Source organism: Phacochoerus africanus, chromosome 7, assembly GCF_016906955.1.
Source record: "Phacochoerus africanus isolate WHEZ1 chromosome 7, ROS_Pafr_v1, whole genome shotgun sequence".
NCBI classification, from domain to species: domain Eukaryota; kingdom Metazoa; phylum Chordata; class Mammalia; order Artiodactyla; family Suidae; genus Phacochoerus; species Phacochoerus africanus.
This window is the reverse complement of record NC_062550.1, coordinates 11,109,711-11,127,531: the sequence shown is the minus strand read 5'-3', so window position 1 is coordinate 11,127,531 and position 17,821 is coordinate 11,109,711. Positions and strand designations below refer to the sequence as shown.

Sequence of the window (17,821 nt, the reverse complement as noted above, 5' to 3'; positions counted from 1 at the left end):
CTTCCTCCTTAGCCCAGCTGTTTCTCTGAGGGTCCTCCCACCAGGATGTGCTCTACCTGCAGCCACAGACTCTTGTCTCTTTCATTCATCTGGATCTCCCGGCACTGAGCACAGCCTCCAGCATACAGATGGTGCTCAATCTGCCTTTATGCCACTGCCAGGCTCCTCTGAGAGCCTGAGACCCAGTAACAGGGAAGATGACCAAACGACCCTTTAGGAATTCCAGCTACGGGCAGCGTCTTGCAGGAATTCATAAAGAAAAAGGATGAGCCTTGTATGGTAATTCTCCCCCTTAAAAAAAAAAAAATTTATAAATGACGTGTTGTCCCCTTCTCTTCCCAGCCGCCTGGCTGCCTTCGTGTTCCACAGGCTTTGCAATGAAACCCAGATTCCAGGCTGACCTGACCTGAAAGTTGGGTTTGATGCAGGGAGTAATTATCGAAAGCGACAGGGGTGATCTGTATAATAAAATGCCTCCTACATTTTCCATAAAAGTGATCTGAGGGAGATACTAACCACTGCCATGGGGGGGTGGGAGGGAGGCTTATGGCCCCGAAGGGCACCCGGGAGCAGAAGTGGGGAATGGAGGGGAATGCCCGTGGGAGGAGAGCAAACCCCCTCGGAAAGTGCTGCCTGAGAGTCTTGAGCAGAGCTTCGCCACTTCTGCTGGGGTGGCTTTGCTGTCCCAGGCATCAAGGACCCTCAGCCCCTCTCCTGGAAATCCTTTCCTGGGGAAGCATTTTACCTTGTTAGTTTTTGCTGATTCTTGAGAGATTTTCTTGGGGCCTCAAAATACTTTCTCCTGATAATATGTCTCAGGTGGATTTAAGATCACAGCTCTTACACCAGGATTTGACTTTGACTTGACGTGGGGGCGGGGGAAGGTAACGGTCTCACTGCTTGTTTCAGTGGATGTTCCAGTCTGGCACTGCCTGATGAGTTTCTTCATCGGGTTATTTGAGAAGTGTCACAGACAGAGAAAACTGACTTGTGGGTTTCCAAGGGGGAGGGGGAAAGGAGTGGGATGGGCTGGGAGTTTTGGGTTAATAGATGCAAACTATTACAATTAGAATGGATAAACAATGGGGCCCTACTGTACAGCAGAGGGAAATATGTTCAATCTTTTGGGATAGGACATGATGGAAGATAGTATGAGAAAAAGAATGTATATATATATATATATATATATATATGTGTGGCTGGGTCACTTTGCTGTACAGCAGAAATTAGTACAACATTGTAAATAAACTATAGTTTAATTTAAAAAAAGAGAATATTTACTGAGTGCTTTTTATGTGCTAGGCACTGGGCTGAGATATGTAGAGTTCTATCAGAGTCCTAGCAGAGTTGGCAGGACTGTCGGGGAGATGGTTGCTCAAATAGAAAAGGACCCCACAGCATGATAAAGGTGTGTGCTCTGGGAACCCTTGCAGGGGTGTGGAGGACTTCTTGGAGGAGGTGATGTTTCAGCTGAAACCTGGCAGAAGAGTAGGAACTTGCCAGACAAAGAGAGGAGGGAAGGGCTTTGTAGGTAGAAGGAACAGCATGCATGAAGGTTTGCCCACTGGGCAGGAGGGAAGGGGGGAGGTTGAGCTTTTTCCTGCCCTCTGTGGTGACAGGGACCTCTAGGTAGTCCTGGCCTTTGGCTCTCAAAGAATGGTAGGGCAGGACCCACAACCAGGAAGGAGATTTTTAAAAAATTGCATGCACTCACGGAGGAAGTATTCTGCTGTGTCGGCTTCGTAATCTGCATCCTCTGGGAAGTGATCGATTTGCTTGCAGAGACCTTTGAAGTTCCCTGGAAAACAGGGGGAGAAAGTGCTGTGAGACATCCTAGTCTCCAGCGCCCCAGCGCCCACTGACCTCTTCCTGACCGCTCGCTCTTCTGGAGCTGGCTCAGCCCTTTCCCTCACCACCCCCACCCCCGAAAGAAGGTATCACTTTGTGTGTTTGGACATCTGCCCGGTGAATCAAAACACACACCCCCGTGGTGCTGCGGAGAGGATCTAAAGCTTAAGACTTCAAAACCCGGCCTTCCGTCTCTGCATCGAGGCTTCTGAGGATTAGCTGAAGCTTGGTGGGCGGTAGGGGTTTGATTCGGGCCTGGGGACTGTCACGGAGGAGGCTGGGGAATGTCTGTGCACCTGCCTCTGTGCCCCAGCTCGGCTGGGAGTCACCTCGCGATGTTTCACACGGGAGAAAGCAGATCACTTTCCAAAGAGGCCAGCCCCCGGGCGGAGGCCTGCGAACATTCCCACGGCTTTTCAGATGAGCTTGCAAAGCATTTTCCTGTCTGCATTTGCATGGCTTCACCATTCGGCGTCCCTGAAAGTTCTGAGATACCCCTAGTGTTGAGCCCCTGCTGGCGGCTGGGCCCTCTGCCAGGCTCTTGGACTACCCCTCAGCCTGTGAGCAGGGTATCAGCATCTCCATTTTACAGATGAAGAAACTGAGGCTCAGGGAGGATAAAAGACTGAATAAGTGCTCCTGGCCAGGAGATGATGGAATCAGGGCTCAAACGAAGGCCTTTTGGTTCTAAATATTTCCTTGGTGGTTACTGAGAAGGTGAGAGCAGGATGACAGCCCCTAGCCCAGTGGTCAGCGGGCCCCCAGCAGCGATCACTAAGTGAATGAGTGAACTATTGAATGCAATTCACAAAAACTCAGGCGGAGACTAGAATTTGCAACCATGGCCACCAAATTCCCCAAGGCCAGCATCGGCCCACGATGTTGGCTAACTTTCTCTGCATGACCGACAACTCCCAAGGCTGGGGGGTGGGGCACCAGTGGGTGAGGGAGGGGCAGGTTCTGCAGCTGGAGCCCCTGGGTCCGTCTCAGCTTTCTGGAGATGCCTCACTTTCCTGCTGGGAAAGCGGGGGATCGCAGGAATTCCTCCTTCACGGATTGTCTTGGGGATGACACGAGCTGACACATATAAAGTGTTCCCAGCACTGCCTGGGATGTGAGTAAATGTGGCGGGGGCCGTTGATGTGAGAGCAGAGAGAAATGAGCCTTGACTGCATTTAGCCACGGACATTCAGGATTTTTCTGCAAAAGTAGCTGATCTGACCTCGTGAATGCCATCCTCAACTTGTGTTAGCAATTTATTTTCTTAAAAGACCCTGAGCCTTTGTAGCCCACAGAGTAGGGTTTTTAAAAAAAAATGTACTATAGATATTATTTAGGAATTTTAAGGCATTATTTCACACACCTGTATATACCATATACAGCTGTATGTATAGATTACAGATGTGCTTACATAACTATTTTAGGTATTTCTAGCTATTATTATATATAATATATATTAATTATAATATACTTTGATAATCATATTATTTTATATATAACATCTGCTAGATTATCTATACAAAATAGAATATGTAATTATGTATTGATTATATATAATATTGTATATAGGTAACCCTATACTACATGTGACAGAGAAGATTGTTGACCTTCACTCTCCAACACCCCGCTTCACTGTCTCTGTACCAAATTCACTTCCTTTCCCAACTTCTGCAAGAAAACCAATTTCCCAGAGCATATCCGGGCTTTGGGTGGCTTCGCTGAAGCTTCGTAGGATCCAAAGAGCACAGCACTTTGCTCAAAATGCTCCAATAGGGCAGGCCTCTTCTCTGCCTACCTGCCCCTCATCTTGCTCTCTGTCTGCTCCTCTGTTGTCCTGAGACCTGCCCGCTCTGCTCTCAGCATCTTGCTGCATTACCAGGGGCCCTCCGCTTCCCCCCAGCAGCTTATTCCCCATCCAGCCGCACACTCTTCCTTCTGGAGAAGAGTCTTCTTTGCACTCGCTGATAAAATATCCTCCTCATTGTTACATTACAAATCAGTGTATTTGCAAAGCACTTTGCAAAGCACTTTCATTTTCTCTGAATTCAGTCTGACAAATATTTCGTCAGCACCACCTCTGTGCCAGGCGTCTTTACAAGGAATCCGTGCAGAGGCAAGGTGTGGAGGGCAGCCCTGACTGCCCAGAGGCGCCTAACAAATTGGGGCCAGTGCTCAATTCCCAACCAAGGCTCGTGGGTGGTGTCCCCACGTCTCTCTTCGAAGGGCCCCATGCTTTGGGCTGGTGGTCCACGCCTGCACCTGCTCCCCAAGTAGCCTGGCTGTTCCGCTGCCTCAGCCCATGCCCGGTCATCCTTGGACTGTGGGTCCTGGCATGGTGCCTAGCACAGGAGAAGCGCTCCAGAGATGCTTGTTGAGAGGCTGTGCAGAATCATCAGCAGCCAAGACCTCTCCTGTGAGGTCCAGACCTGGGTATTCATCTGCCTATTTGATGTCTCCTGGCGGATGTTTTAAAAGCACCGTACACTCAGCAAGTCTGAACCGGAACTCCTGATCTGTCCCTCAAGCCTAGTCTTCTGGAGGCACCAACTAGGTCAGCCAGTGCCTCTGCATCGCTCCCTCCTGCAAGCCTGAGCTCAGCCATCATCACCAACCTCTCTTCTTCCCTGCAGGCTCCATCCATCATGACATCCTGTCTGTATTAGCTCTCAGTATCTCTCACACTCATCTATTTCTTTCCAACAACAGCAACACCCACCATCAGGCCACCTTCCTTGCTTCCCTGGATGTCAGTAGCCTCCCCACTGGTCATCTTGTACCCACTGTTATCTGTCTCTACCGAGTAATCGTAGTGAGCCTTTGAAAATGCAAATCTGTTCAAGCCACCTCTAGCTTAAAACCCTCAGCAGCTTCCCAGTGCTCTTAGGGAAAATCTCAAAATCTTTAACGGGACCTGGCCCCAGCTTCTGTCTGGTCACCTCCCTCTCTGTGTACGTGCTGCTTCTCTCCATGCTTGCTCCTACCACAGGGCCTTCGCACATGCTGGACTAGCTTCCTGGGCCCCCATCGTATCCTTTGTCATCCCTCCCCCAACCTCCCCTTGTCCTCCTGCACAGTGCTAGTGGTGTGTCCGCACTGCGTTAAGACAGGAGTGATGCTGGTGGGAATGTCCTACAGAGAGGAAAGAACTGACAACCCGGGGAGGGGCTGGAGCAATGCAGGAGCAACGTGAGAAGGGATGAGGTCTGGGGTGCCAGTGCAAGTCTGGCCTTCCACCGGTGATGGTGTGTCCACTGCCCTGGGAGGAAAGAGGGCCTCGGTGGATGCAGATGCAGGGGATGGGTGGAGAGTGAGAGCCTGTGAAACTCCTCTTCTGGTTGCTTCTATTTTCTTGGCGATATGGGAAGCAGGACGGTCAATGGAGAGTGAGGAAAGGAGAAAAGATTGGAGATTTGAGGAAAGAGGAAGGAAGTGAAATTTTTCTCCATGGGAGTAGGAGAGGGAACGGTTCAGGCTTGAGATGTGAAGACTGTGTGTTGGTGGCCCGAAGGTCCCTTCTGAGATTCTGTGCTTTTCACATTTAGGGTGTGGCTGCAATCTAGCTGGAGGATGGGGGTCTGTGAAATGAATGCAAGTAGGGGAGGGGGGGAAATGGAGTGATTATGAAGATGAATCAGACTCTTGACTGGTAAAGGGGACAGTGAAAAGGTGGGGGATCCCTGTATCGGACGTGTAAGGCGAGGGTCAAGAAGCTGTTGGGGGGATGGTGGGGAGACACTCAGGGGCATGGGAGTTAGAGAACAGAGGCAAAAGACTGACCTTGTGGAGGGGGCATGGTTATCACTGGTGTCAGGGGCAAGGATAAGACGGTGAACTTGGTGGCTCAGGCCAGTTGGAGGTAGGGAGGCATTCTAAGTGTTGAGCAAAACTCATGCAAGTGAATATACAAGACAAAACGACTTTACTTTTAAAGATAAGACAAACCTAAATGTTCCCTTTTATTTCCTATACACATCAAGTGTATATTCTAAATCTGCTTACTAAGTGAAGTGTTGAAGTGCAAATGATTCATCAAATTATTCTAATAAGCTCCAAATCAATGGTTGGTTTTTAGAAATTATTGGTGTGATCTTTCGATGATGAGGCTCTTACAAGCAAAATGATGGCCCTGTCTGAACCGCGATTTGACACAGGGCACCACACCAGATGCTTCCAGCCCTTCCTGGTTAGAGTAAGACTCCTCCTGTCTCCACGATACAGGGTTTTCTCCTAAACCTGTCGGTTGGAGGACTTTCACGGAGAAAATAGCCCTCCGTCCTCACAAGCACCAGTGCTGGGGGTCGGGGTTGGGGGCGGGGGTGGTGAGAAGGATGGAAACCTCAGAGGCAGTGCTCTCACAGGCAGTGGGGTCAGCACAGCCTGGTCCTGCTGCTCAGGGCTCTATGAAAGTTCTGGTGTGCTTGGGTCCTGCTGCACCCCCTGCAGAGCTGGCTGTGCCTGGGCTCCCCATAGAGATGCAGGGCCTAAGGCACAGAGCTCACCCCTCCACCCATCCTTGGGGGGCAGGAAAGGTCATGGGGCCTCAGTCCCAGCCGCCCCCTTCTCTGCGTGTCACAACCTTGGAGCCACTGCTGCCCAGGGTGAGGCTGCTGAGCAAGGGCCAAAGTCAGGTACTGGGAGGACTGCTCACCTGCTTGTGAAAACTCCCAGAGGGGCAGTGCTAGGGAAAGAGGCAGCACCGGTGGTGAGCTTCTCAAGGAATGGGTGGGGGAGGCCTGGGTGGGGGGTGTTGAAGAATGAGAGGGGGGAGAGGGGGAGGGGGGATTTGGGGGGTAGAGAAGGCCGGGATGAGTTTCAGGGAGAAAGGATTTTAGGGACGAGGCCAGGAGATGGGAGGGTCCCACCACCCCCAGGCTCCCGTGTGGGGGATGGCGAGGGTGCTGTCCTCAGAGGAGGGCAGGTTCCATCAGAGCAAGGAGACAGGAGGTTGAGAACAGGGAGGATTTTGCTGACATCAGGACAAAATTCCAGAAAGCCCAGGGCAGGAGTTGGGGATCTTGTGGGTCAGATTAGGGGAGGAAAAGAACCCTGAGGGACAAATGACTAGTAGTGAGAAAAGACCCAGATAGACGGGGTCCCAGGCTATGGCGGGATTCGTCCTAAGTGTATCTGAGGTTGATGGTGATGGTGAGGCTGTGAGGGTCAGCTGGAAGTGTACGGAGTCTCCAGGAGCACTTGGGGCTCAGTGGCCCTGCACTCAGTCTGACTCATGTGGTGCTGAGGCTCATGAAGCAGTGGTGCTACCAGTGGACCCCATCACCTTTGGAGGAATTTAAATTTGGTAGGACACCCGTGTCAACAGTCATCACTACTGACAGTGAAGAGTAGTGTCATCTTGTTTTCCTGATACCAGCCTAGAGTTCTGCTGTATTTCTTTCTGGTTAGTGGTCATCAAGCCCAGGGACTGACAGAGCTTCAGGCATAGATGGATCTAGGTGCTCAAAAAAATCTGATGTCTCTCACCATCTCTGTTGGGCTTTCCTTTCAGTTGGCTTCATTCTTAGGTAGGCTCTGTCTCCCCAGGGCAGAGACTAAGGCTGACTTAAGTATCTGCCTGGCCCTGGGGTGATGGAGGCAAACCTGATCTGACCCTTGCCCTTTAGGGGCTCACAGTCTGGGGAGAAATACAGAAAGCACAGAATTTACTAGAATGTAATGTCTCACATCCTATATTGGAGGGGTGTGCTTATGGGAGCGTAGTTGTTCAGCTAATGTTTCTGTAGCACCGACTGTATGCCCTGCTCTGTACAGTTTGCTGAGGACAGAGGAAAAAAAGATGTTGTCTATGGGAGACAGAGAATGGATGCAGTGGGGGTGCAGAGTGTGTGTTGTGACAAAGCAGGGAGTGTCTGGGAGGACAGAGGGCTGCAGATCCAGGGGTGTGAGTGTGTGGGTGTGACCTGGGGCTCTTGACTTGGAAGGTGGAGGATTAGCCGGGTGAAGCAGGTAGGAGTGTGTGTGTGTGTGTGTGTGTGTGTGTGTGTGTGTGTGTTGGGGTGTGCTGAGGAAGTGGTGGAGGGTGGGAAGTTCTAGGAAGAGGCACCAGCAAGAGCAAAGTCAGGCAAGTGCTGCGAACTCAGGAGTGAGCAGGAAGGACCTCCGGGGCAGAGTTGGGGGGAACAGGGAAGCCTGGAGGCCATGGTGTGCTGGAGCTGCCTTGCCCCAGCTCACAGGAGCTGATTGTTAGGGTCTCTTTCAATCTCAGACGAGTCGCTTGAAATCAGCCACAGTGGGAGTATTTGCACCACAGCAATTGGCAGTCAGCAAACACTACAAATCAAGGTCCCCCTTCCCCTCCCAGAGAACCAGTCATTAAACATTTATCAGGGAGTTCCTGTCGTGGCTCAGCAGAAACGAACCTGACTAGTATGAGGATGTAGGTTTGATCCCTGGCCTCGCTTAGCGGGTTAAGGGTCTGGTGTTGCCGTGAGCTGTGGTGTAGGTTTTGGATGAGGCTTGGATCTGGTGTTGCTGTGGCTATGGTTTAGGCGGGCAGCTGCAGCTCTGATTGGACCCCTAGCCTGGGAACTTCCATATGACACGGGTGACCCTAAAAAGCAAAAAACAAAACAAAACCAGTATCAGCACATCACAGGATGAAGGGCAGTCCCGTGGGAGGGGTCGGCTGGCGCAAAGACATCTTTGTAAGATTGGAGGTTTACAAAAAGGTTGGTCCCATTGAGAGGGTTGGATGGGTGAAGGTGAGGGCAGGAGATGGCTGGGGAGGGGGCAGGGGCCAGGTCCCGCAGGGTCTTGTGATCCAGGCTAAACTGAGGAGGAGGCGTCTCTCGGCACTGGCTTTGAGCTTTTGGAGGATGAGGATGTAGGGAGATCAAGAAAGGATTATTCTGCTGAGGGGCCCAACGACCTTGAAATCTCTGCTGGACTCCCACCCAGAAGGGTCAAAGGTGCCGGTGCTGTACCAACCCGCCTTGAGCCCAGGGACTTCAGGCCAAGCTGAGGCGGAAAGGCCAAGGAATTTACCGCTCTGCCGCCGGGAATTTACTGCTTCAGCCTGAAAATTTCAGCTTGCAGGTATTAAGTAGTTTAAAAGGAGGTTTCATCAGCTTTGTAAAAAGCACATTAATATCTCGCAACACCAACTGCTGTCTCATTTCTTTGAGATACAATAAGCTCTTCATAAACCTGGTCATTAAGGGTTGAACAGGCGCTGTTTTATTTTCCACATATTCATGAGAGGCTGAAAGAGCAGCTTGGGAGCTGGGACGGCTTGCAGAGGGAGCCGGCTGCTGCATGGGGAGGAGGTTGTCTAAGTAATTTTTTAAGTGAAGCAAATGAAGGGTTTGGTGGGAGCTGCTTTCGCTGTTTTAAGCCCTTTCTGCTCCTGGCTTTTTGCTTTGCTGGCAGAGCCCTCCCTGAGGGCAGGGATTAAGGAGGCCCTGGGGCGAGGTGGGGGTGGGGATGCAGGGGGCTGAGGCCTGGCTGGTTCCCAGGAATTCCAGCCTCCAAAGAGCCCTGGCACCAGCTGATGCTGGAGGGTTTGAAACAACAGCCTCTGTGGTTGCCCAGGAGTCCCCTCAATTCCCATTCATTTGTTCATTCATTCATTCATTGAATTGTTTCAAATGTCTGCTCTATGCCAGGTCCTGTGCAGGCGGTGGATGGGGTTAGAACGGGGTAAGAAATCTGTTATGCCTGCCTTCCTTCCCCGAGTCTGCCCCATCTTGTGCCCCAAGCTCTCACCTTGGGCACAGCATCGAGGGTTGTGGATCACTCACACAACCTCCAGGAGTACCCTGTCCCGATTCTTGTCACTCTTGTCCCAAGTGCTGCTTCTTCAGGTCTTTCCATGTGATGTGGGGAGGAGACTGGACCCAGGCTCAGTTCAGCTTCTAAGCCTGGCTCTGCTGGTTATTAGCTGTGTGGCCCTGAGCAAGTCGTGTATAGGATATCAACTATTAGAATCCCTGGGGCCCCAGAATCGTTTGTACTCCTCTTATTTAAAGCCTATTTGACAGCATCCAAATATGTGTATAACTCCAAACCCAGCAATTTCTCTTAGAAATTTGTCTTGGGAAACCCTTGCATGTAGGCATGATGAGATGTGTATGAGAATGTTCTTCGCAGCAATGGTTGAAACAGCAAAACACTGGGAATGACTCACATTTCTATTGGCAGACGAATGATAATGCCTTGGAGTATATTGATGTGATGGGGTATATAACACAGCAGTGAAAGCGAGGAGATCATAGCTGTAAACTATAAAGTCAAGCACAGAATTTAAGAGGGTGTTGACCTGAGATGGGGAAAGGCGGGAGTGGGAGTGGCGGGAAGGGCACGCCTCAGCTTCCGTGCCCCCAGGGGCTTCATTTCTTAGCCTGGTGGTCCACATACAGGTCCTCATTTTACTGCTACTCTCTGTGCCCCGCTGTGGCTGAGCCCGTTGGCTGCCTCCTGATGTCCTAGTCTCTTCATCTTCCCACGTTTTGCCTGGAAATATGGCTTCTCAGAATATAGACTTTGGTTCTCAGTCTCTCTTGTGGCTAGAGGTGGCCACGTGACCAAGTTCTGCCCAATGGGATGGAAGCAGAAGTGGAGGGAGTGACTTCCGAGGCACGTCCTTCCAGGGGTGGCACGTACCCTTCTCGGCCCTTTCCTCTGAGCACGTGGCATATGGAACTCCACTTGCCATTGCCATCTTGGACCATGACAGAGCCCTGAGGGTGGAGAGCTGTGTGATGGTGGCGTGAGATAAAGGCATCTGGGCCGTGCCACCCTGGAGTGTCTCATGCAGACATCGTTATCTCCGGAGTCAGGGGATGAGAGAAAAATAAACTGTCTTTTTACTTTTAGTTAAAAAAGAACAACCCTTGTCGCCAAACCTAATCCTAATAAATGCAACCATACATGTTAAAATATGTATGTGTTTAATATTAAACATTTTAAAGAGGGCAATTCATTGAATCCCCAGTGCTTGCCTATAGCAGGTGTTAAGTATGTACAGAATAACTGCATGAATGAGGGAATTGAAAGGTGTCTCCGTGTTCCTCACAACCCCTTTGTTCAGGATAAACTTCACTCTGGTTCAGTGCCAGCTGTGACTGCGACTGAGGGAAGAGGTGGGCGGAGGCATTGCTGAGAATGAGCATGCTGAGGCCCCAGGGAGTAAATCAGCCTTATACAAGGGAGCCAGGGAGGAGGTGCACCATGGTGGGTTTGATCTCAGACAGGAAGAATGAATGGATCCCAGTGAAGATGAGGGGAGCGGGGTCGTTGGTGCTTAGAGAATGGGGACCAGGGCTCTGGGTGCCCCGGGCAGAGGTGTGCTTATTGGCTGGCAGATTGATAAGGGCCTGATCTCACCAAGACTGAGAACTTGGAAGGATCTGGCTTCTGAATTTTGAGAGCCCCTTCATCAGAGCCTTGCAGCTCTGTTCCCCCCACCCCGTAGTGCTGACACGGGAGCAGGCTCCCGGGGACAGGAAAACCTTAGACCCACAAGCACCACAGTGTAATTGAAAGCCTCTTCCTGGTGAGTCAACCTAAAACATACTCTATAAAGTAGGCCTGTAGGTTTGGGTGTTGTCATGGGCTGTGAAGGAGACTTCTCCCTGTACAGTTCTATTCGTTCAACTCTTCTTGCTAGGGAGGCAGTGGAGTTCAGTAGTTAGCCCTGGAGTCTGGAGGCTATAACATCCCAGTTATACCCCTGAACCTCTCTGAACCTCAGTCTCCTCATCTGTAGAATGGGGAGACTGTAGACCTATCTCCTAAGACTATGAGAGTCATATAAAGCACTGCATTGAGAGGGTTCAGCAGAGTGCCTGGCACCCAGTGGGTGCTTGGTAAATATTAGGTGAGACTGCCTGGGCTGCATGCCGGGGGCACAGATGGCTCACACACAGTCCTTGCTCTCCATAAGTTCGCAGACTAATCAGACATGCACCAATGTCAAATTTGCTCCTGGGTGAAGGCAGGCACAGAGAGAAAGGGAATCTGACAGGCATAGGTCTTATAGAACAGGACTATTCAAATGACTCTGTCTACCCCAGGAGTCCCAGGAGTGGGTGGATAATGAATAAATACTGTCATGTGTCAACAGTTCTAAATTCATCTCGAGAGGCTTGCAGCGGCATAGTGGAAAGAGGGCTGGGCTGCTTAGCGAGAGAGCTAGCATTAGAACCGTCTTTCGGCCACTCGTTATCCACGTGATCTTGGGCAAGTCAGACATGTTGGGAGTCATTCAGGATCTCAGCTGGTCCTTAAATTAGCTATGGTGGCTGAGCTGGGCACTGGGGCAGAGGGGGGATCAGATGTCCCGTCCCCAAGAATGGAGTCTAGGAAGCACCAAGACTAATGATCAACTTATGTGACCCAGAGTGAAATTGATGGCAAGGGCAGGGGTGGTCATGGTTGGCCTCTTAGAGAAGTTGCTCTGAACTAGGCAGTGGGCTAAGCACTTAACATTTAATAAAAACAACAATAACCCCTTGTATTATTTTCTCCACTTTAAAGGTGTGGAAATAGAGGCACAGAGAAATGAAGATATGCAATGAAGGACTCACAGTGTGAGTGAGTGAGCCTGGATTTGACCCCAGGGAGCAGGGTTCTAGTGACCACTAGGTGATGCTGTTACAGCAGAGCACGGGAGACTGGAGGGTGGGCAGAAGGGTGCAGGGCTCTGTCTGGGTAGTGGTGGGTTGTCAGGAAGGCTTCCTGGAAGAAGCCCCATCTCAGATGAGCCATGAAGGATAAGCAAAAATTGGCAGATGAGCGGGAGGGCGGGGAGGTGCTGGGGAGAAAAGCAAGGTTAAACCAGAGAGGGAAGATGGGATCCTGTGGCCAAGACCCTCGGTCTGTCTGAAGGACAGATGATTGGGCTGGATATAAATGCGGGGTGTGTGTGTGTTTAACCAGGCTGAAGAAATAGTAATTGTGGTCAGATTATTCAGGACCTGATAAGACATTCAAAGTATGAACATAGGAGCAGTGGGGAGCCACCAAGGGGTTTTCAGCAGGGGGTTGAAGTGACCAAACTTGTGCCTCAGGGTGATGGTGCTGGTGGCTGCATGGGGAGTAGACTGGATGAACAAGCCTGGAAGCCATGAGCCCAGTCCAAGCCACCTGCCTCTCTTGCCTGGACCACTGTAACAGGAGAATCCCAGATGAGAGATGGAGGTGGCTCAGGCAGAGTGGGGATGGTGGGGATGAAGGATGGAGAGACATGGTTGGATATGAGGTCACTTGAGATCTGCTTAACTGTAAAATGGGAAAGTGGGCCAGTTCTGCTTCCCTGTGGGTGTAATTGAATAGATGAAGTGAGATGACCTTCAGCGCTTGTAAACCCACTTGGTCAATTGTGAAACCTCATGCAGAGGTGCTGGCTGATTAGCTCTGCCACCCTTCGTGAAAGGGATGGGGGCCAGACATGCCACCCTCCCTCCAAATCACACTTCCCACTCCCTGGGCAAACTGCTGCTCTAAAACTCATGAGTTGTGCCGCCTTGGGTAAGTCGCTTCCCCTCTTCTCAGCTTCTCTCTTCTCCTTTGTAAAAGGGAGCTGTGCTGCTGTAAAAATGAACTAGGTTATGTGCAGAGCACTGGATACCATAGGAAGTGCTAGGAAATAAAAATCTTTACAGAGCTCGCTAGCATCTCTTCCACTGCTCTCTGTACAAAGATCATGAGGCCTGTCTGCCAAGATGTGTCCCACAGACATTGTCATCAGAGGGACCCTCCTTCCTGCCTGCCCCTCGTGATGGTCTCTGACACATTGCCCAGAGTCCTCTATGGGATGAGAAAATGCCAGTGGCTTTTCCTGCTTTGCAGAATCCACCTGAATTTTTTGACCTCTGATTTCCCCCAACCCAGCTTGGGTTCATGTTTATGGGCTTAGGCACCTTCAATTTCATGGCAGAGATCCAGGCCAAAGTGGTCAAATACCACCAAAACCACTGACCCACAAGGATGGAAATGTTTCCTGCAACGAGTATCCACAGGCCTGGAGATGTTCATCTAACCACACTCTTGTTTTCAAGCCAGACACACTCAGAAATCTTCAGGTCCCCATTGCCTGCAGCACAAAAGGCAGACAAACTCAGAACCAGATTCCTAGCCATGTCCAGCTGGACCCAAAGCTTATCTGCTCTGATTCTTCTCTTTCAGCCACAGTGGACTCAGGAAGGCGTTTGCCCTTTCCCCTTTCCTCACTGTTGTTTACATTTTCCCTCCCTGGTGAATCAGGCTCTCTTCTCCATCTTCAGCAATGCCCACTTTCACCCCAGTGGGCAGGGATGTACAGGCAAGACCAAGACTAGGGTTAGGTGCCCGTGGGTCCAAATTTAAGGAGGCACTCACCCTCAGGGTGTGCAGGTGCAGTGAGCACCTCCTTTTGCAGCTCACCCTCGCCTGGCTCAGTGAAGGGGAGATGTGGGATTAGTACCTGGGAGGTGTTACGGTTTTCAGGACTGCCTCCCCAGGCAGTGAGCTCCCTGTCGCTGAAGAGGTTCGAGCACAAGGTGGTCAGCTGCCTCACTGGGATGCTGAAGAGGGCAGTTCTGTAATAGCTGGGAGATGGAGAAGGTGATTCTGAGGTCTGTCCTCTGGAAGCCAGGGTTGAAGGAGCCCTCTTTGATCCCACACCACCGAGCTGCCTCTCCTTCCTTTCAGCTCTGCTTTTACCTCCAAGATCACTCATCTGGCAATTAACCACAGGCTGCCTCGTGACAGATCTTGTATTGCTGTCTTGTCATTTCACATTTCACGAGCGTGTGTGTCATTTTCCTGAGAGCGTTCCGCATGCATGGAGGGCAGGGATTAAACTGTACACTCTCCATTCTGTCTCTCAGTGGGTGTGAGAGACGCTATAATATTTATTTACTTATTTAGTCTTTTTTGTCTTTTACGGCTGCACCGGCGGCATATGGAGATTCCCAGGCTAGGGGTCGAATCGGAGCTGTAGCTGCCGACCTACACCACAGCCACAGCAACACGGGATCCGAGCTGAGTCTGTACAACCTACACCAAGCTCACGGCAACGCCGGATCCTTAACCCACTGAACAAGGGCAGGGACCGAACCCGCAACCTCATGGTTCCTAGTCGGATTCGTTAACCACTGCGCCACGACGGGAACTCCTACTCTTTTTAATAGACACTCAGGACTGGTGCAATCTGACTGCCTGCCTGTGGAGCCTTGGGCAAACTGATTAAGCTTAGGGCCTTGGTTTCCTGACTGTAAAGTGGGATGACAGCATCACTGATTTCATAGGTTTTTTTTTTTTTTTTTGTCTTTTTAGGACCACATCCGTGGCATATGGAAGTTCCCAAGCTAGGGGTTGAATCGGAGCTGTAGCTTCCAGCCTGCAGCACAGCTCACAGCAACATCAGATCCGAGCCATGTCTGCAACCTACACCACAGCTCACGGCAACGCCGAATCCTTTACCCACTGAGCAAGGCCAGGGATTGAACCCACAACCTCATGGTTTCTAGTCGGATTCATTTCTGCTGTGTCACGATGGGAACTCCCTGGTTTCATAGGTTCTTGTGAAGGTTGAATAGGTTAACTTAATGTAGAGGTTTTAGAACAGTGCATGTCGTGCGCTTTCAGTACACTTTACCTGTTATTAGTTGCTATGGTCACTGGGTTATTGTTGTCACACGAGAGGTGAGCCTTGCCATGTCTATAGGAAAAAGAACGATCAGAATGCGAGTCCTAGTATTTCCAGGTGTTTAAATAGGTCCGGACCAGTCAACCAGGTGGGAAACAGGCCGCTTATCATCGGAGCTTATGGTTTTTCTCAGAACCGTCCCTCTCCCCAGAAGAGAGAATCCTGCACAGAAGCCATTGGCAGAAATGGAAGCATGGTTCTCTCCTGGGTCTGACTGGCCAGAATCAGTCCCCAAGAACTTGATCACCTGTGGGGAAATTGTAAAAAGAGTTCTTGAAACTGCAAAGCTGAGGGCAAGACTTGGGCTTCAACTATTGATTAATTAATTGATTAAAAACACATTGGCAGACTTCTCTGTGCTAGGCACTCTGCTGGGGAAGGAAATAAGGATGAGAAAAAAAATTGGAATCTTTGCTTCATAGTCTGGGGAAGGGGTGGACCCACTGAACCCTGGCCCCCCAGGGCCAGCCTGTACTCAGAGAGGAGCAGACGAGACAGCCAGGCAGCCTTCTGCCTCTTCACCACGATCCCTGAGAGGAAAGGGGTTCTGGAGGGATGAGGAAAATGACTGAGAGAAGTCGCAGCCGATCCAGACAGCCCAGGGAGGACAAGATCAGGAGGGAGGCGGAGTTGGTTGTGCCAGTTGCTGGGTATGCATGGAAGGGACGGAGGCAGGTCCTTAGGGGGGACCACTAAAGGCTTTGCCACCCTGCTGAAGAAGAGCAGGCTCTGGAAAAACCTGCCCTGCCAGTGCCCCTGACCCTCGGTTGGCTGCTCACAGCACTTTGGTTGCTGTTGGGAAGGCAAATATTGTTTGCATGCCTGTCACTTAAAACAATGTGGTGTTGTGACACTCTGGAATCTGAAGATAAATGTTTAATAAAAGGATTCAATTTGATATAATATCAGAACTTAATTAGATCCACCATGCACAGAGGGCCTTGCAGGCCTTCAATTAGGACCTGCTTCCGGGTCTGGTCTGATGGATCTCCCACGCCATCGAGGAGCTGCACGAGCTGGGCTGTCACCCCCAAGACTTAAGCCTGCCATCTGCAGATTCTAGCTCAAGCGCTCTGCTTTCCGCAGCGCTGCTAGAGGTGATTCAGGGTCCCAGCCCACTCTGTGTGTGGAAATCTACATTTGCTAGGGTTGGAACTGCAGCACATAACTGTAGAATGATGCAAATGAGCCCTAACCAATGTGAGGCTCAAAGCCAAGACCTCAGGTCAGGTGAGGACTCCTTGGACAAGGGAATTGTCTTCAAGACCGCTTGGCCTTGACCGCCGGGGGCATAGAAAGTCTAGGCTCCTGGACACTGGTAAACAATCGTGTTTTTGATACTAGCCAGGGCTGATATTTTGCAGATATGTGCTGATACAGCTATACTGGCTGTCAAACACAGGTTAGGAAAAGGACTGCTGTCCAGGCACCTCCAAATTCCATTTCTCCCCACTGCTCAGGCCCCACTGGCCCCTCCTTCAGGATCTTTTGGACTAAAGTGTTGGAGCCTGATGTAGGGTGTTTCCGAGATGCTGTTCCAGCACCATGGCTAGCGTCATTCTGCCTGGTCAGGGTCTAGGTCTCAGCAGGCATGCAACATGCTGACTACCACCCCAGTTCCAGCCTTAAAAAGGACAGCGGTTTGGGTGGCAAGAGGTTATAGATCTAGTAGCGGGAGCTTCAGAGTCAGACTCCATTGAATTCACGAGCCTCCGTGCAGCCTGCTACGAGCTGTGCGAGTACTCTGAGCCTCCTCTGTAAATGGGGTTAATAACACCTACGTCAAAACATTGTTGTAAAAATCAAAGAACATAAATAAAGTGGGCGGTTTCTGGGTGTAAATGGTTAGCACTTTAGATTCAGACTCCATTACTCCAAGTTCATGTACCAGTCAGATGTTTTTAAAGGGTATAGAATATATGGTTTAAGAGTATAATATCTGGAACAGACTGTCTAGGTTCAGATCTTAGCTCTGCCATTTACCAGCCATGATGTTGGGCAAGAGACGTCACCTCTCAGTGAGTTTCCTCATGTGGTAAATGAGATCATACACATCCACAGGGTTGTTCTAAGGATAAATGTGCTAATGGACTCAGGCAAGTATCTGGCGAAGGGTATGAATTCAGTGAATGTTTCTATATAATTATTATGCAAATGCCTGGTACAGAAGAGGCGCTTAATAAAGGGTGGCAGCTACGACCGCTTTTGAGAATGGTCCTTACTGGTATTCTTCGTTGCCTTTATCAATGTTTTGCACAGTTTTTGGTCCCCAAACCTCGTCACTTCTTAGAAGACAGAAAGCTACCTCACTGTGATGCTTCTTTC

General features: G+C 50.5%; 1 protein-coding gene across 1 annotated transcript in view; it reads right to left on the bottom strand.

Annotated features, from left to right (window-relative positions):
* CACNG2 (calcium voltage-gated channel auxiliary subunit gamma 2) overlaps positions 1–17,821 on the bottom strand; it is a 116,586-nt gene that overhangs the window by 16,664 nt on the left and 82,101 nt on the right. Inside the window, exon 2 of the mRNA XM_047788423.1 lies at positions 1,715–1,798. Within this exon, the coding sequence (XP_047644379.1) occupies positions 1,715–1,798 (84 nt within the window). The remainder of the gene's footprint in view (positions 1–1,714; positions 1,799–17,821) is intronic.